This window comes from Pezoporus wallicus, unplaced genomic scaffold (genome assembly GCF_028554395.1).
Source record: "Pezoporus wallicus isolate ANWC-B61680 ecotype Strahan unplaced genomic scaffold, APGP_CSIRO_Pwel_v1 contig_10389, whole genome shotgun sequence".
In the NCBI taxonomy this organism is placed as follows: domain Eukaryota; kingdom Metazoa; phylum Chordata; class Aves; order Psittaciformes; family Psittacidae; genus Pezoporus; species Pezoporus wallicus.
The window spans coordinates 915,361-941,464 of NW_026637666.1; the positions used below are offsets into that span (position 1 = coordinate 915,361).

Genomic DNA, 26,104 nt, shown 5'->3' on the forward strand with positions numbered 1-26,104 from the left:
ACACGTTTCATGTCTTGACACCTGAAATCATTTCATATTGAACACATTACTTCTGCAGAGTCCTGCTTCAGCCACTGGTATATGTCTCCATATACCAGTGGGGTATACACCTCCAATTCATGGACTGTAATTTGTTATAGGAAGTATAAATGATTCTGTTCTCATTATCCTTATCTTTTTTTTCTGATCAGAATACTACGTAAGGACATGAGGAATTTGGAGTGGAGGGGAAACTGGTATGCACCCTCAGTGTTAAATATACAGAGCTCAGCAGATCTCAGTGGAGTTTTGCTTGCTTCCAGTCAACAGTAATTGTGTGTGGCACTCCTTTTATGTATCAACCAATTTTCCCTCTCAGTGTGATGGCTGAACAAGACAGCATCTCAAAGGAAAAATCTTACTATCAATTTCCTAAAAGGCCAAAGGCAAGAGCTGTAAAAGTCCTGCAAATGCCCCAGTTATGAGAAAATAAGTGTATATATTTTCTTGGCCAAGTACCACTGTCAATATCCGATTTGCCAACTTCTGTATTTCCAGACTCCTGAAAAAACCCACTGACCCACATGGTTTTGCTGTTTATCTGCTTTCTAGCCAAAGGCTGTGCCTTGGACAGTAAGCTTCCACTGCAGCATGGTAGTATTGCTTCTATGCTCATTTCACCTTTCAAAGCTTTCCTAGGATTTTCAGAAACATTCACAGCCCTTGGAGAGAGGACACAAAAATACCAGATCATTGACAGATCTGATATTTTCATGTAAGAAAAAAAAATAATTTGCTTTAAGAAGCAAAATATTCCTTTCAACAAGTTATGAAACAGAATGATATCCTTGAAGGAGAAAGCAAATGGCCAGAGCATTTCATTCATATCCAGTAAGGAATGGCTGGGTATCAGACTTCCTTCAAACTTACAGAAATTTAAGTAGAGCAATGCAAAGGTGTGGAAGTTACAGAATAATTCAGATTCAACCACCACACTGTGGCAACAAAGCATTGTTAGCCAAAATACTTCATCAACAAAGATGTAGTGAAGCTAAGAGATGAAGATCACACAAAAAAAATAAAGTCGGAATTATTGATCAAAAGGTGGGCAAAAGTCAATACCAAGACTTTCTGACAAGAACAGTCTTTGCAGCAATTACACTCAAGAAAAGTAAACAGGTAGAATGCATGATTTGTAACATGGTATTCAATGTCCCTTACAAGGAGGAAATTTCCTAATGAGGAAACAATTATAACAAAGCTTTAGAACAGCTTTGAACACTCTCATATCTGCAAAACCTCTATGGTGCTACTTTGGAGATTAAGAAGTACTGGGGCAAGAGACTCGCATTGGTCCACTCCATAGGAGATTTCACAGATCAAGAGATAAAACAATACTAAAATCAAAAGCTTCTGCAGAAAATGAAAGAAACCAATGTGTTGTAAAGTTAAAGCTAAAGGACTTGACAAATGTTAGGTGGTATTTATCAGTAATCAGTAAGATTTACCTTCACTTTTCACTGGCATCTGATAAACTGCCAAAGTTTCTTTCAGATGACTAAGGCTTGCAGCATCTGAGATGATCAACATCGTATTATCACCTTCTGAACTGGCATCTAGTTCACACATACAATTATTAATGGACTCTTTACTTCTTGTACTAGTATTTCTGAAGAGTTTCCAGATTATTTTCAGTTCAATATTACTGCAGCAAGCTTTTCTCAAAATTCCTATAATTTAAAAAGTGGGGTGTAAGACATATATACACATGCTTTTGAATACAGTACTGTTAGAATGCACTGCAAACTTTCCACCTTTACAAGATGGTAATTTAGGCCCTGATCCAATACCCACTGAAGTCAGTGAAAAGAGTTCTATGGAAGTAAATGGACTTTGGAAGAAGGCCTTATTTAAATTTTTTAACATATCCAAAAATTTATTTTTCAGCAGATAATTTTCCCCTTGTTATTACACCCAAATTGACCAGAGAGCTTGCATCCACTTTGAATAGTCATTTATTTTTCATTTTCTTCAAACTGTGGCAGATTTTTTAACTTTCCTCAATCAACTGACATCTGAAATTCAGTTTAAACACCATAGAAATTCCCATTGACAGTGGATACCCTGGTAACTGTAGGCATTAAAGAGTGCTTTAATTTAATTTCATAGTGCTTCCATTTTGCAGATTACATCCCAAACTGCAAAGATATGATGATACTTCTAGATGAATGTTAAGGAAATGAATTAAAGTCAACTGGTAAGATTATAAAAGTCTTAAAGGAGATACATTATGGTTGCTATGTGAAAACAGAGAGGCAACAAGTGGCCTCCATCACCTGGGCCTTCCTTTACCCCTATGGCAACAAGGACTCTGCTAGCTGGTATGTAACTCTAACAGCTCCAGAAGCAATATGGGTATCTCCCATACTCCCTTGGGCTCAGGTCTGGTTTGTGAAAGAGAAGACTTGTCCTTTCTTTTTCTCCGATTTCATCCGATCCAGTTAATTTCTGGTCTAGCTTTGACCTGATGTCCAGCTCGGCTACATCACACAATGGGGTCATGAGCCACTACCACCTGGTTCCAGCCTACCAAGCCTGGCCTCCCTCACTTTATGCATGAAGAGGATGACTTGAGAAGGTTATTTGGGACATTTTTTTTTTCCTTTTTTGCCTACTGTCATTTCTTTCCTACCAGTTCCATGCTTGTTTTATCACTTTATGAGCTTTTGGGGCAGTAAAAGGGACCTAAGAAAGGACAGGGGACCTTCAAGGGTCTCATAACATAGGGGCTGCCATAAACAAGACTGCACAAGAACACAGGCCTCTGCTCTGTGTTTAACACACACTTCTCTTCATCTCAACCTCCATATCATTTATAACACCACCTAAAAATTCTGGCTTTCTTTCAAGGTCTTGAGATGTACTTGCAAGGCACTCAAAAGCAGATATCCTACCTTAAGATCTGTAAAACCTAGCACCACTTAAATCCCCACTAAATTCTCCTGGAGAACAATGGGTTATGTGTTAAGTGCATTGAGCATCTATATCTAATTGTTTTTGCATGTAATTGATGAGAGCATTTTGCTATTAGGATCTTACCTCCCATGGCACAGTAGCCTGAAGATAGAGTGCATTTTTAAAAGTAGCAGAATTGTTACTATCATTATGAGCTTTTAGACCTTCCTAAATTAGAGTGCCTTACAAAACCATAGAGACAACTTCCAAGAACATCTAACCCTCACTTTGTAAAATGGGTTACAGAAGACTAAAACCCAAACTAAATTAATACAAGGTAAGTTACATTTCGAAGAACAACAGTGTGAACAGAGTGTTTTTCAGCAAAACTTTTGATAGTTTCATTAAGACATGTATTAGAATCACAGAGCTACGGTGCCAAGATATAACCAAACTTCTCACAGCAACCGGTAGCAAATTAACACCTAATCCTTAGAAGGAACATTTCCCAATGAATGGGCCACTATGTTACAAATAATTTCTTTCAGCCTTCCATAATGCCAGGAGCAGTCGCCTTCAGTTAACTCTTTAATACCAGTCAGACTTCCATTGTACTTTAAGATAGGTCACAATATCAGGACACTGAATCAAGCAACAGAAATATGCCATAAGGGTAACTTATTTTCACTGAAATCAGTAACAGTAACTTATTTCCATTGAAATGTCAAGGAAAAGTAGTTGTGATATTGTGACTAGTCCCTCTTTTTCCCCCGCAAAGATCTTCTGCAAGTCTCCAAGGCATTTCTAATACCTCATTGATCCAGTTCCCATATCCACTGGAGAAATTCAACAATTATTCTAAAATTTCCTTCCAGTATCAAAAGTGCAAAAGTAAAAAGACGGATTAAAAATCCAAACGATCAGTTAGAGAGATCTTACCCTCTGCTTTTGGCAGTATTTCAGCTCCGCAGACAATACAATAAAGTCCTTTCTTGCAAGGCTGGTGAGGTGTTTCTTTCTAACAAGACAATATACAAATTCACACAAATACTAGTTTGCATAGAGTAACTATGCAGATTGAAGCACTTCAACATAAACACAAAGAAATGTATCAAAACTGCCTCAAAGAAATATACTACTTGAAATACCCCAATAAATCTATTTGAATCAATATTTATAATTTATATTAGCAAATAATTAAAATACCCACCATGCTAAAAACACTTAACCTAACAACTAGAAATACTTTTGTATAAAATATGAGCCATTTTATAGTCTATAAAGCTCCAGGCTATCAAAGATTTAGTTTGGAATTTTGCAAAGGAGGCTAAGGTGATAGGTGCCCAACCCTCCTGGAGTTGCAGTGTGATTATGTCCTTACACTTTGCAAATCCTGCCCTATAAGTTACATACTAACCAGAAATCAGAAGCACTGCTTATATTGAAAGGGGAATCACATCTGTGATGAGTTAGGAGCTGGACTCTGCAGGCAATCCATATCTGTGTTTTCTACCTGTGCTAACAGGACTTGAAAACACTCAGCCTTTTTGTTTCCCATGAGAAACAAAGGTATCTATTGAGGATGTAAATCATAAAGATCTAGAGCAAACCACACAGACCATGAATAAACTATTTCATCTGTATTATTTCACTTAAAAGATTACATAATAAATTATTCTTATTTCCCTTGCACCTTAACATTCAACAGCAGCCACTTAAAATGGTACTGTATTCTATCTGCATGGTACCTTTCTTTCACAGGTGTAGCAACTGTGCCTAACTGCAGCTTTTCTTCCTCTGCGTTGCCTCTGAACTTTCAATCCTTTAATAAATCCAAGATTTTATGATTATTTTAGACAGAGGAGATCACACATAGGTATAATATCACAGTATGACAGGAACTGTCAAGAATTTAGCTTTTATAGATTTGGGAATTCCAAACAAATTGTTCTAGGAAAGTTGGTACACTGACTTCCCCTCTATTTGCAGGCTGGCAGTCTAATTTGATACTGGGAATCACCATAAAAATATTAACTATAGAAATAAAGGACATTCTTACCACCAACATATTAAATACCATAGTTAGACATAAAGACAAGCTAAAACTGAATATACACAGCCTTTACACCAAAAGAAACTGTCCACCCCTCATCACCCCAATACCCAGCAGTAAGACAAAGACTATTATCCATCAGTTGTCTGAAGCAAGACTGGTATGGTCAGGATTTGAGTTTAGTGAACTTCTGGAAAATCTAGTATCTCGTAAAATACTAGAAAAATCTAGTTATCTAGTAGGCCAAATACTGATAGGTCAATACATGCTTTTAAAAATAATGGTAAAGGAATAATTTTATATAACATGCAGATAAATAAAGGCAAAGTATTTGGCTTGAAGAAGGCCATGTCTTAAAGGATTTCTAATCAAAGTAAGATGCAACATAAGATCAAGAAAGGAACAATCTGCTCCAGATAAGGAAAGGAAGATGGATTTTCTTTTTTTTAATGTTACAGATGTAAAGACAGACAAATCTTCTGAAGGATAAGTAAGAGGCAGTGGTCTATGAGATGAGCAGACAAGCCACAAAGCTTAAGTGATTTCTACTATCTATTTAGATATACATAAACATAAAAAGTGGTTTGGAATAGAAGACTTGTTTTAAGAAAACCAAGCTATTAGAGACTCAGGAGGATCAAGTTGATCAGCAAAGCCACCTGCCACAGGCTGCCTCAGCATTTGCTGTGGGATATGAGACAATTTCAGTCCAGAGCCAGTTACAAACAGAACTGTGTCCACCCTACTGAGTCTTGATATTTAATCGATTACTTAGATCTAAATTAAGTATTTTTATCTTTAGATATGTCATATGTTTAAAGTGCTCTCAACATTAGGGCTCGCTTCTGCCCTATCAACTAGTTCTAAACCATCAGCATCCAATGATTATATGAATACCAGGAAACCTAAATCAAGGGAATATGGTCCTTATGTGGATTCAATCTAATAAAAAGCTTAACCCAATGCCTTATACTAAGTATTGCAAGATAATGCTTGTTAAAGAAATTCAACAGTATTCCTGTTGTTCTTGCAGAGTGTCTAATTTTATAAAGATGCACTTATTATGTAAAGAAAGGACACTACTTAAATCCTATTGAAAGAAACACGTGCACAGCTGTGGCTCAGAACATTATTTAGATGAACTACTGAAAATGACCAGTTAACAATTGGTCAGAATACATGAATACCTATGAACCAAACTTAAGACAGTAAAAATCCAATATAGGATGGAAATGAACAACCCTTTATTGAAAAATCAGGTGTAGTGTGTTTTATTACAGCAAAATCGTGGCTAGTTTGATTGCAATAAATGAAAGAAATATGTAAAATACTTAAAATAAAAAAAATAAACTGAGGAATATTTAAAGACCTTTATGTACACATTTACATTGGTATATATTGCATATCTGTAGGACATACAAATAAGTACACGTTTTGATTCAAATACATAATTTGACCAAAAGAAATTAGATCTCCTAAGAGCAAATTCTGAAAGAAACCTAAACTTTTGAAACAAAACAAAGACCTCTAAAGGAGCCTCTCCCCATCATCAGATTGGAATGTTCAGATACTGCTGCTACTACTACACAGCTTCTCAGACATTTTGGCAAAAGAAAATTGAGGGAAACACAGCACCGAAGACTACATCTATTTCAATATTTAGGCTCAGTCTATCATATTACTTGATCAGCAAAGACCTTGTTCTTCTTATTGAAGAAAGAAAAAAGCCCTAAGAAATGCAGAAACCCATAATTTGATTATATGGGTGCTTTTGGAGAAACCCTAATTGTTTGATTGTATTTAATGGGGGATTAATTAAACCTGTAATAGACAAACCTCTTTAGCCTATAATTACAAGTCAAATGCTACTTGGGCTTCTATTTCGAATTTCCACACACGATACCCTTTTGCCACACAGTTAGGATGGAGTATCTTAATTATATTTATAGAGATCTGCGTTCTGCATAACTTTCACAGTGAAAAAGGAAAACGTATAATCAAAAACTGAGTCTGAGAATAGCACATATGAAAGGAGCACTAGAAACCCATCACAGCTCTATAGTGAGGCCACATTGTAAAGGCTGCTCACTAAGTTTCCTACAGCAGCTGTCACTATGTGCTGGGACTGTTCAGTGGAAAAGATGACACACCTTTATTTCGTGATCTGGAAAGACTGATTTTCTGCTTTTTGGTGTCCATCTCTTGAGGTGCTATCTGCTTTGCTTCTATCTCACTACTCATCTCTACATTATTAACTGCACTATTCGCGTTCTCCTCATTTTGCATTATTCCATGTAAACTTGTGCTTCTGCCAGCATTATCATCAACCATTTTTTTAGTCACACTTAGTGTTTCTGAGGTGTTGATTGCAAAAAGATCATCAGTGACTGCAGAGCTGCCACATTCAATCCGATTCTCACTTGTATTACAGGTTGGAACCAGTGGTCTGATACTCTGTTCCTCAGATTCTACCTCATCATCATCATAAAGTTCTGGTGTGAAATAGATGCTGTCATCCTCATCTTCAGCTTCTGCAGCTACGTTTAACACTGAAAGTTCAGATTTCTCTCCTGCTGAAGGAAGCTCACTGCAGGGCCCAACTTGAAGCTGTAGCTCATCAGGGTGCTCTTCAGCAAGTGGAGGCTCAGCATTTTTAATTGAAAAATCAGTTGTTTCCAAACATGATTCTGATACAGTTGGTTCACGTTCTGAAACTAAGGAGGGCTGGCACTGATTTACACCGTCAATAACTTCACTAGCCCTTCCCACATTCTTGTGTTTGCTAGTAGCTGTGGACACACAGTTCTTAGCTACAGGCAAAGGTGTTGAAGTCAGTGGTTTAAAGCAGCAATGTTCTTTCATAATATCAGCATTAGTCCAACCCTTTTCTTCTCTCTCAGTTTTATTTGCTGGCATTTGGGGTGTGCAGTCCATATGTTTTGCTCTTGGTGTTAGATGGTGAGAATGACTCTCAATGTCAATTTTCTGGCCACCTGTGAAAATCACAAAATATTAATTAATTGTATATGCCTTCCCCTACTGATTTACAGCATATTTAGCACATTGAAATTGCCACTGTTTACAGTTTATAAATACTCATTAAGATCCAATACAAACAAAAGCCCGGATTGTTACAACTATCTCTGCACATGAATTACCATGACTAAATCAATAGATTAACTGGAGTATGTAAAGCTAGAATAAAGTATGATTGGATTTTAAATTTGTAATTTTTCTTTTATTATTGTGCTCTTCTGTTATTTAACAGAATTTATGTTATTCTTTCTTGCCTGGAATGAGTCATAAGCTTTCCTAAAATTTAGGAATGAACAGATACTTACTTGTAAAGCTGGTACCAGAAGAGATTATATGAAAGGTGCCTCACAGCAATGTCTAAACAACTGATGTAGATTGAACCAAGGCACTTACCTTACAATAATGCTAATCTCTGTGGTTTAAATATATTTTAGTTTTAAATAGATTTGAAATTATCTTAATAGTTTTCAATGGGAAAAGAAACTTAAGTGAAAACATTTTTGAGCGTACTATAAATCTATCAAACATTATCAACTGTTTTAAGACAACCAGATGGAATGACAATTAATTTCAGCCTGTTGAGCACAGCTAATATACATTTGTGAATACTTATCATTTTGCACCGTAACATTCTGTAATTTCAAAAAACATTAGTTTCTTCCAAAATTAAAACGATGTAACTTCACATTTCAAATAGTGAATGAGCTTTTTTCCATAGGAAATGAACACACTTTGTTTCAATGTTGCCACGCTGTTACTTGGCTGATCCCATGCTGTAGGACTAAGCGAGCTGATGGTTGTAGCAAAATTAATTTCTGAAACCAAGTTTTGCTCCTCGCTTTTTGCAGGAACACTTGGAACCTCCTGCTGAGAGGACTGAGACAGGTCTTTTGAATTTGAAGGTACACAGAGAGATTCACCGCTGCATGCTGGTGAACCATCAGTGCTTTTCTGATTCCTTACAGCAAATGCACGCAAGGATTCAAGTGCACTACTAAAATTTTCATGGTGCTGGATTTGTTGACGAATCCATTTAGATAATCCTAAGAAAATAAAAAAATAAATGGTTACTACAAAACTACATCACCTGAACCAGGTATTTCATCTCAGTACCCTAACATTGCAAATACTTCTTACATATGTACAGACACATTCATAGATTTCACTAAGTTGCTCATGGTTGGACAAAGCCTTGGGTGGCATGGTTTAGTGTGAGGTGTCCCTGCCCATGGCAGGGGGGTTGGAACTGGATGATCTTAAAGTCCTTTCCAACCCTAACGATTCTCTGATTCTATAATGTATGTCTTCCTTTCCAGGGCTGGGAATTTGATTTAATCAATGGTAGTATTTTGATGGGTAATACTAATAATATCATTCTTTTTTATTAAAAAAACTTTACCTTTTTCACCAATACTTTAAGTTCAAACTGCTGCATTGCAAAAACTTCATTATATTCTGTTTTGCCTGGATGTTAATTTTGTTTGCTATCATGCATTATTAAAAAGCAACTTACATAGAGCACAGCTATTTATTATCATCCTGATGGGGTCTGACAAAAATTAGAATACAATGGAGCATTTACACCTTCATTTCAGGTGAAAGAACAGTAACTTGGGCATTTGGAAAGAATCACACTGCTGATACATTATACAATATATTCTTACATAACAAAAAAATCTCAAATACCAGATGTCTCAAATATAACTGTTTAGGTGGTGCTGGCACACACAAGAGTGAAGTAAAAAGTAACTTCCATGATTTTATTAAGAGTTTTTAAACCTATTTAAATATTCTTTTAATAGCAATTACCTCACACAACAAAAAACAAATCCAAGAGAGAACTTGATGCTTCTGTGAAGTTTTACTTCTTACAAAAAGTACTAAAGCACTAACCTTACCGAGGCTTGAACATCTAGATTATTTGTATTACGAGTTCTGTACTTGGCAATGTATTTTTAGACGTCAGAAAAGCAGTTTGACTTGTACTACAGCAGCTGAGCTCCACCTGCTGACTAGACTGCAACATTATCTGTTTACATCATCTTTCTGCCTATCTCTTCAAAAAAGGGCAAGAAGATACATAATGCATCCTTATGCAATTCTTTGTATTATTATTTCTTTATTCAGGCAGTGTGAATGACCTGTTTTATTTTATCTGCCTTTATTTCTAGCCAATATAAAACTACAAACAGAAAATGCTTTTTCTGTATTGAGCATTTGGCAGTTCCAAATGGCGCAACCTTTATCTATTCTTACCGAAAAAGCCAGAATGCCAAATTCAGACTGCTAACCCTGATCATGAAAACTCCCTATAGGCAGAAATATAGACATATATACCCAGAAATATATATCCAGCTCCACTGGATACTGATCCAATGTCCAAATAAAAATGTAGTAACTATTTTTTTAATACATACATATACATACATGCACACATATGTATACCTACATTATATAAATTTAGTATGCAAAGACTGAGACTCCTTAAGTGTTTTTATAGGTCCCATTTTAAGAATGAATTCTTAAATCCTTTATATCATCATCTGTATATCCAAAAGGGGAAAGAAATTAGATCAACTGAATGCTGCTATCAACATGCTTCAGTGGGTTTAATGAACTAGCAAACACCAAGATACAGGTTTAGAGTTTTCAGCTTCAACTGCACAATTTTGTATTCAATGGACCTATTTCTTTTTGACTTCTCCTACTCACCTGTATTTCTATAACCATATTTCTGTAATCTGGATTTTTCACTATTTGTTAATACTAGGAACTTTCCTACAAAGATGTTTGCAGCTTACCAGTTATGTATTTATTAGGGTTATTCCGGAAGCGGTCATCAACTAAAACAAGAGCACCCCAGTCATTCCTATGTCTTATACACCTAGAAGTGAGCAACAAAAAAAAGTGTAGATATAATTACAGCACATTTGTTAAAAGCTGCAGGGACTGCAGTGAGTCAGCTAGAATATATAAAAATATACTGGAAGTGCTTTCCTGCTGTCTTGCACCAAAATTGTTACAGAAGTCACAGAAGCTTAGTTTTCCTTCAGCTCCTCAATTTACTATATGAAAACAGGTACATTAGAAAAAGAAAATACCCCCCAGGAAATACTCAGCTGGTAATCAAACCACATCTTTTGTTTTCCACTCTTAGCTGGGTTGCATAAATAATGAAGGTAGAACTTATAAAAGTATGAAAGAAAATGGACTGATGTAACTGCAAGCAGTTAAGTAACTATGCATTTTTTTGTTTCTAAACCACATTATTCCTAACTGTCTTTAGGAATAAAATGAATAATGCTACAGATCAAAGCTGTGAGCGATACTGCTGAGTTCATAATTCACTTGTTAGAGGCCTACAGAACTACTCCAGCAGTCATTTCACACACACTGATACTCTTTTTAACATTATTTGGATTTCTACACTGCCTGCCAAAAAAAAAAAAAATTATTAAAGAACAGTGATAACAAATGAAATATGGAAAAGAATCTGTCAGTAACAGTTCAGTTTTTTTATCTCCATTGTATAAGAAGAGGACAAACGTGAAGATGATGTTCACAAATGTACATAAACCCAGGAGTATCAGAGTTAGGTCTTAAAATAGGAGCGACAAGGCTAGCTCTCCAAAGAAGTATTATGTATTTATATTTGAAAAGCTACCAAAGCATCTTTAAAAAACAGATTTCTTCCAACTTCTTTTTTTTTTCATTGCTTTAATATATGGTCTTTTAATGCATAGTTTAAATGAATTATGCCCACTGGAGATATATCCCACACTTTTGGAAAAAGTCGAACTGCAAGGAATTCATAGCATGATTGTCACCTGGCCATACACACCATCTGTTCTATTCCCAGAGGCTGCTATTTCATTTCATGGACTGGTGTTACTTCATATCATGTACCAGCACTAAATTAAGAGAAAAGTGACAGACTGAAGACTATCATGCTTTTGCTCACTTCTCTCCCGGCAGGCATCTTTACAGTAAGAAGCTTCCCCATCTACTGATTAACTCCATCTCAGCTTAGTAAATTGTTCCAGTTTTATGAAAATGGTTATCATACATTGTCATCCTTTGCCATACCTCAGTTTAGAAAGAGCTTAGTATAAGAGTGTTATACACAATTTATATATTTATGTCAGAATGGAAGTCTATTTAAGTTTAGCCTAGCATGATTTAATTCAAATTATAAATTATACTATAAGCAATTTTTACTAAACTAGATTTAAGTTAAAACTTATTTCACAGTGACAAAACCTTAACTTCTTGCTATTAGCATTCCACAACATCCTTAGATTTTTGTTAACAAATTTTAACTAATGCTCTTACTCTCCAAAGAGGAATCTAAGAAATCAGACCTGTAACAGAAAGAAATTACAGTGAGATTTTACTAGTGTAGAATATTGCTCTCAATTCTTTTTCTAAGCCTTCACTTACGTCATTACGTTTGAATAACGTCTAATTCAAATCACAAGAGTCTTCCAGCTGATGCTTCTCTTTACACATAAATCTGTGTCTGTACCTATATATATCTCTGACAGAAGCATGGCATCTATGCCAGTATGGATGACAGACAGCTATGGGTATCCATGTATATGTTAAATTTTGCTAGAGAAGGATGAATTAATTCTCTCCTGTTAATAAGACTGGGGGTAGGTGGGGGGAGACGTTTTCATTTGAGAAAGCAAGCTATACTTCTTCTAAACCAGGAAAGAGATCAGTGAGCATGATAATTGAATTGACCTTTAGCAAGGGTCTGAGAAAACCCCCACTACTTCTCCCTTTCAAAAATACTTGTAGGCTAAACATCAAACAAGTGCTCTGAGCCCACCAGGAGTGTGAACAATCAGTATATTTAAAAATACCTAAGAACTTTAATTTAGTTTATAAGCTCAAGAACTATTTATCTCTACAAATGCTTTCATTTCTGTATATCTGGATTACAATAAAATCTGTAACCAAAAGATGGTGGATTCTGGATGTAAAACAAAACAAATACTCTGGATTATAACAATGTTAAAATTCACAACAACCTGAAAACCAGACAACTGCCAGTATAGAACAGCTGAAGACTTGATTTTCACAACATGAATATTTTGGCCCAATCTGTCCTGTTCGTGTTAACAGTGACGAATTCATCCCTAAAGGTGCTGTAATTAAAAATATATATATTTGTAGAAAAAAATTTTTATGTTCAGCTTATCTCACCTTCCCAGGGCTTGGTTCAGAGCCCTATAAGCTTGAATTTCATACCACTGACTTCCTGGTAAAAGGCCTCTTGTATTTTTGTGCTGGTCATTGTATTTCCTCTTTAATTCAACCTAAGAAAGAAATAATGAAATATCATTTTTAACAATGATGTTGAAAAGGAAATATTCTGAAAGGGGGAAAGAAGCAAACATGCATTAAATAAGTGAGTATGTAAAGCGTGCTTCAGTGTTCAACTTTGTATCTTGCATAAAATTACGGGGTTTACCCTCCTAAAGTTATTCTTAACACGTGATCTATTCCAGTAATTTATATGGAATAACACAACAACCGCACACTTATCCAAATCTCTGCTAGCAAGAGGAGGATAAGCTTTCACACAGGCAGAAAACCCAGATACTAGACCACAGTCGCATTTGCTTATCTGGAAGCAAATTATATAATGGAGATCTTTATCCTTTATCACAAACTCTGACTCCTAATCTATTGATGGTACCAGACCAGACTTTCCTCAAGTGAGGGTTAAGCAAATATAACCCCTTCTTCTACAAAAGCTAAGAGAGTACTTCAGAGACAGAGTGGCCTCGCCAAAACACCAGACATCAGCAACACCACCTCTAATTCCTAGCTTAGCATCACCTTCTGCACTTTGGAAACAAACATTTCCCTGGCTAATTGTGAAGCGAAGGCAGCAGCTAAGGTTTGCAGGCCCATGGGCCAGCATATGGCAGAACAGAGCACACTCCTCCTGTTCTGAGAATGCTCTCCTACCTGCTTCAAAAGCAGATCTGGTATCAACTGCAAAAGAAATCCCCAGCCTCCCCTTTCTAATCATATGGAGAACTACACATACAATGCCTGATCTGCATCTGAACAAGAATTTGTACTGGGACATTATACACAGTTCCAACATATATCAGAATGACTTATTTCTGGGAGGGGGGAAATGAATTTGATTATTTTTTTAAATAAACAAACATAAAACTACGCCGAAAAGGATTTTTCCTTTGCTCTTTTGTACAGTATTAACCTTTCTAAAATGACAAGTGAAAGGACACGCTTCAGGAGAGAAAACAGCAGACTTCTAACCTCTTCTGACAGGTAACTTTCAAGTTGTGTTTGGATAAGAAATTTTATTTCATGTACTTATGCCCTTTAAATTGCCTGTCAAATTTCTAAATTCAATCTTTACAGCCAGAAAGTAAATTCAGTTTGATTTCACAGATTTAATATTTGTTCCAGTCACTCAGAATTTATTGACTGGCAAGTGAGGTTTCCTTTGCAGTTTTCAAAACGGAAGATGATTTCTTTCAAACATTTTATGAACATTAAAATCATTCCTTAAAAAGGAACTTAAGCACATCTGTGCATTTCTACAAATGGAAAGCCTATCTGGAGAAACAAAAAGGTACTCGGCACCATCTGAAAGGAGGTATGATGTCGGAAATTTCCTTGAAGCCTTTAAAACATAACCAATGACAATAGACACCTGTACATTCTTTGCATTTGTCTTCTAGTCCTGGTCAATTTTCTAACAACTTCTTCTTTTGAAGATTTTCTGTTAGCTTTGGCCAATTGTAACAAATGCAGCATTACCACAGTTTCTTATCTTCCTAGCAAGCACTTCCAAACAGAATTCCTACTCATCTGTCTTACACAGATAAAACTGACATTTTTCATTATGTGCATAAAACCACTGAAGTAACAGAAGCTGGCAAACCAGTAGTATCACCTGCTCTATCCTGCATTACCCTGTTAAAATGTAATGTGAATAAAACACATTAGTTTTACATTCTTTTCATACATGGTAACTTAAACACGTACTGCTTGTACTGCACATCAGCAACATTTCATTTCTCAAATCATACAGAAATCCACACTCTAATTGTGTAACGTGTCATTAAACCCTGTCTTTTCTACCTTAATTCCAAAAGGGTTAACAGAAAATAAACATTCTGTTTTCTCACTTAAATGATCATGTCTCAGCATGAGATGACAAGTTACATTGCTGAGAGTTCAGTTTTCATTGTAAGTCTTCTAAAAGTAAAAGGCCAGGGCATGTCATTTTAATGCAATCAGAATCTATTTCATTGTATAACTCTTACATTATCAAGCATCAAATCAACGCCCAATTCAAAATGACATGTTGCATATGTGAAAAAGCCAGTCTCTCCTGCTAGCAAATATCCTAAATGTGCAGTAAACCACGGGCTAGAAGGGATTAGTTAAAATGTCAAAAGACAGCCTTTTACTTTTACCTGTTCATCCTTAAAAATATACTCTTAGCTATCAGGCATGCTTTACAGACAAATAGCTTCAGCAAGCAGCAGCAGAAGGCCTGTGGCAAGCTCTGCCATCTTGTAGCTGTCAGACAGATTAGTCTTTGATCTATCTGGGAGGTCATGGTCACATTCACATTAACTGAAGTCTAACAACATTATACCTGCTATACTCGTTCTTTTAATGCCTAATTAGTTCGACATCTTTCACTATGGAATATTAAGGGAGAAAAAGCATTAAAAAATAAATGCCATGAACAAATTTTTTTTTAATTAGTTGGGAAAATATTTTGAGGCAGTTTCTGCTACAACAGAAGAATTTTCAAGCGTGGCTTTCAATCGAAATCAGCAAACAAGTTTTTCTTCAACGAGAACATTAAAACTTTGTATAATGAATGTTGTTTAAGCGTTTGATAAACCACAAAAGAAGTTACCTGTGGTAACATTGCTTCACATGAAGAAGCTCAGGATTCAGGATTCAAGCAATACATAAGTATATAAAAGTGGTTTTATACTGTGGTGACCATGGACTATATCAGTTGCCTTATGGCACAAAGCTCAGACAAGTGTTCAAAAACTAGAACCAAGACCCAAAATAGCCCCCATGCTCACATGCAGAAGCCTGTAGCATGCTTTTTTAGCAACACGCCAGGCTGAGCCACATTCCTTCAAAATTAACAAAAACAGGTCTGTATTTAACAGCAAGGATACAAATATCCATCTATTATGAACTATTTGTTTCTGCAGAAAAAAATAAATCAATGGCTAGAACAAGTAAAATTAAAGCACCATTTTCTCCTTTAAACTGGGCTCTTCCCATTCTGTAAATATAAAGGTTCTCCTTGTTCTGCAGTCATAACTGAAACTGAGATAACAAAGGATGAAACTATTTCAATGCATATTAGATATATTCAGCTAAAGGTCTGCCCGGCATCCTACATGCTAATTTAACTGTTAAGAAGTTTCAAGGAGAAAGCATTCAACCTACAAAGAAACAAAAGTACTTTGCTACACAATTAATTCTTCTTTTAAGTCAATTTACTTCAATAAACACAGCAGATGGTCCAAACACTCATCTAGAATCATTTTATCTCAGCCAAAGAACAGGACGCTGGATCTCAAGAGATAATAGGGAAAGCCTAGCAGGACTAGGGAACGTGAATTTGGGGCATTTACCATTTGTAATCAGAATACTGTAAACCAATTTATCAGTGCCAGTATCACAATATAAAGTTTAAACAGGCTAAACCACAATATGCATTTTCTTACTTGGTGTGATTTAAACCAGCAAAACTAAACTGTGCCTGGTTTTACTGCATCTGGCAAAGTTTGGAGAGTTTTCTTTGGATTCGTTACTTTACTCAACCAAACGTAGTGCTATACTTTGCTTTCTAAAAGTAAACAAAAAAACCCTAAGCTGTTCCTAGCAGTTAACAAGCCAGGAATGTTCCCTGACAAGACATCACTTCACAAACATCCTTGATCATCTCCTGTTTTCCCCAGTAGATTAAAAATGACTCCCGGTTTGTAAGTGTGGGGGCCTACACACCAGATTACCCAGAAATCTACAGACAAGACAGAAATTCGTGAATACAATGGCACTGTTGTGAGCACTGGGACAGAGCACTCATCTAAGCCTGCATTCCTCTTCACATCAGCACTTAGCAGCGCTGTGACAGCTCAGGTTAAAGAAAGAGGCAACTGCTAAAAGGAAAAAGCAAATAAACTTGGAACTGTGCCAGCGCACGAACACATGTGTAGGTAGGTACATGTATACACACGGGTGTAAACTCATGCCTTTCACTCCCCAACACTCTCTTCCATCTGTCCTCCAAGGAAATACAAGTCAGAAAATGGATATAAATGTGTTCTGGCATTCCACTGACTTGTTTCTCTGGTTTTATGAGGAAAATAGTAATGAAAACAAAGGACATTGCTCATATCAACCAAAAAAAACTTTCAACGTTTAGATTTAAAATCTACTAATTCCCCACCTCCTAAAAAACAAACAAGCAAAAATTACCACGTGGTCATTCCCTGCTTCCATCCCCCCAGAAGACATTAAAATGGTTTTTAAGCAAATTTACCGTCCTAAAAGTCTCCCGTGTCCAGTTAGAGTCTCTCTTCCACCTGAAATAGCAATAATTAGAATACTCCAAGAACATACCTTCCATCTACTTTCCTCCTGATGAATGCCAAGTAATCGTAAAAGTTTGTAAGTGCAGGAAAGTAAGACATGAAACCCAATTTCTTTTCTCTTACATCTGAAAATCCTTAAATAGAAGTAGCATTAAATAGTGTAGTGTTTAACTTTTCCTCCCTCACTTCAAAAGCAGTAACAACGTCTGTGAGATTTAAGACTAAATAATGCACGTGTAAAGACCTAGCTGAGTCATAAGCTATGCTTTGAATATGCTCATTCCTCAGTAGACCTACTAAAAGCAGTATTGTCTCGATTTATTAGCCCACAGGAAAAAGATATTACAGCAAGAGGTTATCTTTAAATGCTCCACGCATTCCAAGTGCAGCGTTAGCATATACAAAATAGAATGAAATAAGCAAATGCTTATTACCTATAATTTAGCAAACCAGATTCTGTATATGACAATAATTTATTACGGTCATTCTAACCATCTCCTGTGCCTAAAGATGGCCACGAGGCACAAATATAATGTTATCTTCTGCTTTCATACACCAATACTGCATTTCTTTAAAAACCAATGAAACCCCCAAACCGTGAGCACAGCAATACTATATATACAGTGAATAAGAATATTATCAGGTAGAGACACGATCAATACTTTGCACTGCTCAGATATCTTCAAGATGCTCTGTTACTCAGCTCCACCCTGCGAGACTCGAGCAGATGAAGCACTGCAAGGCCAAACCCTGCACCCACCACCCTCTACTCCAGCAGCTGCCCTGGCAGAGGTCAGTGACTCCAATCAGTAACTCCTGCATCAGAGCCACATAAGCTTAACAGTAGTTCAGGTGACCTTTTCTGCCTGAAGATTTCTATGCACCCTTAAAAATTTGCCTTCCTCGAATAATACTGAATAAGGCAAGGAAACAACATCTCTTCAGATCTAGATTTCTGACTGGCTGTGTCTTGCAGGCTGTTGCAACTAAACAGTACACCTGAAAAGGTACTGGGCATTCGTCAGATTTAAACAGCACAATATCTTCTGGGGCAGAACAACAGCACCACCACCTCATGCAAGGCTGTTTTTCTGTTATTTTGAACTCAAGAGGTATTTTACAACTAAATGCTTCCCCAGTATTCTCACTCTTAATCCCAGTGTTAGAGAGATGGGAAGCTTATGTAATGTTGTAACCGCTGAACACTTTTAGTATTGTCAACTACACCATGTGGCATCTCAGAGATCTGGAAGTTCTACGGTTTGACAAATCTTGTAGCACATTCACCCCAGGCCCATCTACTCATCTCAGTCTTGTAGGCTTTGAGGGACTGTGAACAAGTGACTTGATTAAAATCTAATGCAACCAAAACTCTCCTCTGAAGAGAAAATTCAATCCATTTCCAGTGAAGCAGAAGTGAAAAAAATCAAACAGCTTCCCCTGAGGTCCAACGCTGCTGCATACGCTCAGTGCTGCTGTGTCTGAGGTGAAGTGGTAAGTGTCAGTCATCCTTACAAATCCCCAAGGTGATAGCTTCACTTTTAAAGCTTTCAACATACTTTGACAGTAAAGTAAAAACTTAAAGGTCAACACTACCTGCTAAGGACAAGATAAACACAAGAAAATCACTTTGAAAAATTTTATGGATCAGAAAAGTAAACTATTAAATGTAAAGGAAAAGTTTTGATTTGCTGTATTATTTATCCAAAGGCTTCACTTCTGGATATATTTAGGGATGAATTCTGTGATCTGTGCCAATATATTGACATTAGCCTTGCACCAGTAGAAGAGAAATGCCATCCACTAGTCTCACATGTTAAGTTGAACTTCAATGCTATCTTTCTTAGCTACAGGAATGCTGTATGCCACAGGATTTTACAGCTACTCCCACAGATCAAGCCTCTCCCATCAACATTTTTTGTTAATTAACACTATTTCTGTTGGATGTGGATGACTTTGACTTTCTACAACTATTCTCATTTCTCAAAAAACTGGGAAGTAAAAGGCTTTTGCAATCTCTTACTGCTTCAAACTGGTAGAAGAAATTGCCACACCGTGATGTATTTACTGCATTGCTTGTTTTTTCTCTAACACAAATAGTTACACCTCCTGGTAGTTATGCCTCTTCTCCTTTGGGGAGAAGAAACTAAAAATCAAGGGATGGAGATCTGCATATCCAGCCAATCATGTGGTTATGATACAATTCTGTACACTGCATTACCCCTTAGTAAACAGCAATCACAGCAGATTCCAGTAACTTACAGTGTACTGCCGCAAGACCAGAACAAAGCTGGATGCACAGTCTAGAAGTATGCTTTTGTCCAAAATTTAGAAGTATATTGCCCCAGTAACTGCTATTGAACATCGAGCAGCTTGCTGCACAACATTGTACATTTCAGTGATGTAAGCTTAGTTCTTCTTTACATCCTTGATTGATTCAAAAAGCTATTTTGCAATTAGAATAAATTTAAAACTTGAATCTGAAGTGGGACATGGAAGAAGGACAAGTGTGTGCATGTATGCATTTATATATACAAATACACAGACACATTGCACTTTTACGCTATTCAGTATTTCCTGCTCAGAGCACATTCAATAAATAATACACCATGATGCTTGCCTTCCCTGTGAAAATTCCATAATCTGCTCCCCACGTTATATTTGTAATTTTTCTGACAGTAATAGAATGAAGAAGAAAGTCAAAGTGGCTGAGGTTTAGGCAGCCATGACATAGACAATCAATCAAACAATCGATCACTACTTACAAACATTTCAATCATACAGAAGATGATAGCACACGCTGTGCCTTGAGGCTTTTACAACAAATGTCAGGTTTCACTGGAAAGTTAGGGGAAAGGTGCTCAGAACCATTCGGCCTGCTGCAAACAATCACATCACTAAGAGAACAGTCTCACATCTCTCCAAAAATTTCTTAACTTCATGGGGAACTTTCAAATTCTACTGCACACAACAACGACCTTCCCATGAAATGGGATTGTCTGGACCAATCCTCCCATATCTTAAAACAATCCTTTATTTTGGAAAAGAAGTGACGATATTTTTGAAGTGATGCAAAGCTGTGATGAAATTCCTCCCGTGGGTGGTGCGTTTCTCAACTAAGGTTAAGCATTTAAAACAACAATCATTTTCTTAGAAGTTTCTCTACTCCTAGAATATAGGATGCAAGAAACTAAGTACTTCAGCAACCACTTCTCTAGCACAAGATTCTTTCTTCTTCTAATGGAGAAAAACCATATAGGTTTAAAAATTGCCAGTAGAACTAGAAATTAAGTTACATTTTTTGAAATATGCCATTATTCTGAAATGATACAACAAATACCTCAGTTTGTGGAGCCCTCAAGAAAGGAGAAACTTCAGCTAGATAGCTGCAAACTCTCTGTATCATTAGGTTACCTATAACTCAGAACACTGTAATTGAAATGATGTGTTCCATCATGCTTCAGAAATTATGTTACTGGAAACAATAAAGAAAGTACTTGCCATTGTAGATCATATTCACCCTATAGCAGCTATGGGAAACGTTTCTCGTTAGTGGCAAACTCAGCTACAGTCCTTGAGTAATGCCACTGCACAGTAATCCTGGCCTCATCGAGTTTATTTTCCTTGCACATCTACTGATGTAAAAGAGTTTGACTATGTTTTCCTCTATACTTTGGTGAAGTTCTCGGAGCTGTTACATGATTAAGTACACTTACTGTACTACGATCAAAAGCATCTGGAAAGGTGGAAGTGAAGAAATGCTCTCTGGGAAAGTTAGCTTAATGCTTGCACTTCAGAGTCACCCATTATCAACATTTCATAGCAAGTTTCTTTATTTCAGGTCCCCAAGGTGAGAACAGTAAATTATGACTTGAACTAAACAAGTCACACTTGGCTCCAAAATCAGATTTTCCTACCTCTACTTTCAGGTCCCAGAGGTGGGCAGAGGAAATCCTGGTCACAGCCAAAGAAGTCATTTTTGGCTCTGAAATAAATTTTCCTGCTTTCCTAGAGCCAAACCCCACCATTGAGAGTACCATAGCTTTAAGCAATACTTCAACATTTCTTTTATATATTTTGCTTTAGCAACCTGATTCTTTAGCAATAAGAAGCCGTTTTCAGTTACGCAGAATTAGGGGTTTGGCCTTTCTTTCTTAAATAAGTATTGCTTATTATCGAGTACATTTCTGAACCTTAATAATTTCCGTATCCCCAACACTGATAAACTGTTTTAAACTCTTCTTTTTGGGAAAATGAGTGAACACAAGATACTACGTGCCTAAAATTTTTAAGTGAAACTAACTGATAGTCTTTAAAGGTTCTACAGAAAATAATACAAGTTGTAAAAGCATACAGTTACTAAAGGAGAGTAAATTCTTGCCATTTAATACCAGAAGTTGTGGCATATATTTAGCACAAACATATGGCGAAAATAAAATCGGATACTATACATCACACTTGAGAATGAGTTTCTACCCAAGTAAAGACTGTTGTCGGGATCCAAAATGCTACAGTTCAAAATATATAACAGTAGTTAATGAGTAGTATGCTAGCATCAGATAACATGTATATGGGATTACACATCTTTTCTTGTCACGTTATTTATATTCTCTAATACTACAGTTCACTGGTATTCAATCACGTTACAAATCATAAAACATATTTAGAAAGCATGTTGATCACAGACAAGTAACAGTAGTGGAGATGAGCCAACATCAAACTGCCAACATGAAATACTGGTCTCCAAAGGCATGATTCTACAAACCCTTATGACTGTGCAGTCCTAGAAGTATTAAGGGGATTATTCACACAAGTAAAAGCTATGTGCAGGAGTAAGGGGTTATGGAATTGAGTCTTAAGAGGACTTCTACTAACCCAAAAAGCAGACATGCAAGTGTATTTTCATGTAGAAGCGAAGCACTTTTAGTGATTTAAACCAATCCCAGAAGTATCTCATTCATGGATATCCAAGGGAATTGTTAATCACTTGCATTTCCTGTTTTTAAAGGGATGTCATTATTAATCATCTTTTCAGTTTCTTCATTTGGTGTATCTGTTAAGCCCCTGTTGCTATGTAAAAACTACAGCTGTACCTGTGCTCATAATTTTATGTCTATATAGGTCTAACTTGACTTGCACCACTGTGTTTTGAATTTTCTTCCATCCGCTCAAAGTCAAGTTCTTCCCAAAGCTTCAGGGCTGGAAGTTTTAAATTACCAGGTATAAATCAATTTTCTGTTAGCCTAAAAAACCTAAAGGAACACCAACTGTATAAGAAAAGCAAACGTCCTAACTATCCTACAAACTTCAACTGTTTCATTTGGGAACTTAACACATCCTAAAAAAACACCCAACCAGCCAGACAAAAGATGTCTTCTACATGTCTTCTAATTTTTAAAAATCTGGATTCTTCTAACCTCAGGAGAAAAAGAGAATTTCAATAGAAAAAAAATTGTTAATAAGGAGAAACATTTAAAGTAGAATCAGCCACGCTAAAAAAGCATTTGGAATAATTACAATAAAATGTAGAGGAATAAAACTTTGTTTTCCTTTCTGATGTTCAGGTAAGGTCTGTTGGCTTAGGGGGACTGACGTAATAAACAATTTGCTTTTGTTAATACAGACGATTAAATACAGTATCAAGTTGGTTTTATATATAGTTAATGATTTTTGTAACATGCAGTGCTTAGTTTTCTGTACCCTTTTATAAGACATCTCTTTCATTCCATTCTGAGAAGCAGTACTATTGGATCAGCTGCCCCAGAAATAAACAAAAAGAATACTTTCAGGTGAAAACTGGTGTTGTGTCTCTTTTTCCCCTCCCCTCTTTTTAATTTTACATGTCAATCTTCAATATCAACAGCCAGTTTTCCTTAAAAATGCAACTGGAAATCCTTTTATGAGCTGACATGCTGCTGAAAAAGACGGTTAATCTTCCAAATTGCTTTTGTATTTATGCTTATATTTCTACAAAGCTACTCATTACTCTTCAGTGAAGAGAGTGACTATCCTTCACCATGCAATTGAGCTCAACTGGTAAAAGAAATGTAAGCTAACCAGAACTTTTTGGGGTATCTACTACGCCTAAAGGCTTGGTCAAAACAGAACATCATTCAGTTTAAGGGGAAGTACTGCCCAGCTGGGTATCACTTGGGAGCCAAGATCTTGAGCAAAAGGCACATTTACAATAAGACAAATTTCCTCTAGCATTATTCTAGGAGCACTGCCACGCACCAGACAGCTCCTCAAATCTGATGCTAAGAGACTGGTGCATGCCCTTCTCTCATCCAGAATTGATCACTGCAGTGCTTTGTGCATTACCATATCTAAATATATACACTCAAACCTTTAGCTGCTTGCAATTTGGCAGCTAGTGTTTTTATCCCTACTTAAAAATTTAGAGGTTTTCTTCAGTCTAATTAAAACAAAAAAAAGTTTAGCACAACACTGATTTTTTGGAATTTAGTTGTCAGTAATGGGATGTTCTGCCTGTGATTGTTACGTTACATATTTGGTTGAACTCAGGGCAAAACCAAATATACTGTTTTCATCTTAAGAAACATAATTCACCCTTGACACATTCTTTCCAATTTATTTCTGTATCATTTAGAACACAAAAGTACTGACTTTCTGAAAATCATGTGGAGTAAATTGTAAGAGTTCCAGCCATACTACAGACCATTTTCAAAATACCATTTCAGCATACACTTCTAAACCAAAGCATCTCTAACTCTGGAAATAGTGCGAAGTATTCTTTCAATGTAAATGCTTTTATACTGAAGTACAGCATATTACATTTTAGTAAGGCAAAACATGTTGTGGCTGAATGAGTACTTCAAGAAGGTTATGCAAACATTGAAAGAACATTGCGCTAGGCAGCCACCGCCAATATAACCTTCCTAGTCCTTATAGGATGTGGGTTTTTTCCAGCAAGGCTGTAATTAGGCACACACTGTAGACAACAAAGAAGCCTTTGGCTGTTCACTGTAGTTCAGAATACATCTCTAAAGCAAAAGCTGAGTCTGTATGGGCTTTCAAGTGTGAACCTATGACTTTGTTGTTTGATTTGGCATTACTAATAACCAGAATCCAGCTGTTCCAGTATTTATTTATTCTGTGATACTTCACTTTGTTTCTTACTTCACAAAGTAGTCCCCAAAAAAGATATCTAAAAGATAAAGCAGTGACAGTAGCTATGTTGACTGGAAGAAGTGTGCCAGCAACTGGGTGACTATCTAAGTGACATGCACAGACCACTGAAAACTGAGCAGTCTTACAAACGAGTCAATAATAAATATTCTTTCCCAGTAAGTAGAAAGAAACTCTGAAAAAACACTTTTCCATGTTCATTTGCTTTCTTTTCCTTTATGAATGCTTGGCTTCAATGACGAAGTGCCTATTCTAATGGAACATCATCTACCCATGAGACAAGACCTGCTGAAGCCAAAGAGAAGGAAGCGTTGATGTGGGTAATTACACAGCAGTCCAAGCAACAGGATCCACTTGCTGAAAACTAGAAATAGTCTCCAATTTCTTTAATTGGATGCACTTCAAAATGCTGGTTTTAGAAGTTTTTGCCTAAAGTGAATTATGAAAATACTAATGCCTTCAGTATCCAGGAGGAGGTTGTGTTATGTCATAATTTCGTACCTCAAAATTGCAAGCTAATAAAGTAGCATTACTTTGGAAAAGGTTTACAGTTCCACTGGCTGTTTTAGTGGGAAATATCGTTCACATAGTTACAGTACAGAAGGCAACAGGGATTAGAAAGGTGATGTATTGCAATCAATAATGATGTGTGTGAAACATTGCTTCACTGTTATTATTTTACACTAGAATTACTTTTATCTTTCCACCTATATTCTGAAGTAATCTTTTGATCAATCCGAATGCTTTATTTAAACTAGCATTTTCCTAGAGTTTAACCCAGAGCTTCACAACTGAATGACCAAGGAAGGGACTTCATCTCTATGCAAACAGCACAAGTTTCAGTGCATGAAAACAGCTGAGGGAATCCGGACCGCTGCTTGACAGAGTATGAAGTTAATGAGCATTTTAACAATGCAATAGCCTTCACCAGCAATGTCAGACAAAAACTTGTAATACATCTATAGCATGATATACATTTATTTAGAATGACATAAATGAGTCCTCAAGACAAGCTATGCTGTTCCTCCTCTTACCTGTGTAGAAGGAAACTCAAAGAATTCAAAAGGGATTGGGAGGAATACAAGGGTACACATTTAGAAAAAGTATTTTGTGCATATTTGGTGTTTCAAACATGACATAAAAATAAAGCACAACTCTGAACTGGTATCCTACCTGGAGGTCCTTCACATTTGGAAACGGAATACCTATGGTTATAACTGCACGGGCATTCTCATCACAGAAATCCAAGCCTTCACTAACTTTTCCTCTGCAAACAGCTATAAGGAGTGCTCCATCTTGAAGA

General features: G+C 36.5%; 1 protein-coding gene across 4 annotated transcripts in view; it reads right to left on the reverse strand.

Annotated features, from left to right (window-relative positions):
• BRIP1 (BRCA1 interacting helicase 1) overlaps positions 1 to 26,104 on the reverse strand; it is a 114,619-nt gene that overhangs the window by 48,207 nt on the left and 40,308 nt on the right. For 3 of the 4 annotated variants that reach the window (XM_057407113.1, XM_057407114.1, XM_057407115.1), the window contains exons 16-23: positions 25,975 to 26,096; positions 13,235 to 13,347; positions 10,825 to 10,907; positions 8,755 to 9,066; positions 7,138 to 7,980; positions 4,683 to 4,756; positions 3,874 to 3,952; positions 1,488 to 1,709 (exon numbers count right to left, since the gene is read on the reverse strand). In XM_057407113.1, coding sequence (XP_057263096.1) covers positions 1,488 to 1,709; positions 3,874 to 3,952; positions 4,683 to 4,756; positions 7,138 to 7,980; positions 8,755 to 9,066; positions 10,825 to 10,907; positions 13,235 to 13,347; positions 25,975 to 26,096 — 1,848 coding nt within the window. Of the gene's footprint in view, positions 1 to 1,487; positions 1,710 to 3,873; positions 3,953 to 4,682; positions 4,757 to 6,343; positions 7,981 to 8,754; positions 9,067 to 10,824; positions 10,908 to 13,234; positions 13,348 to 25,974; positions 26,097 to 26,104 lie in introns of those variants that run through there. The other variant, XM_057407116.1, reaches the window with a different exon arrangement.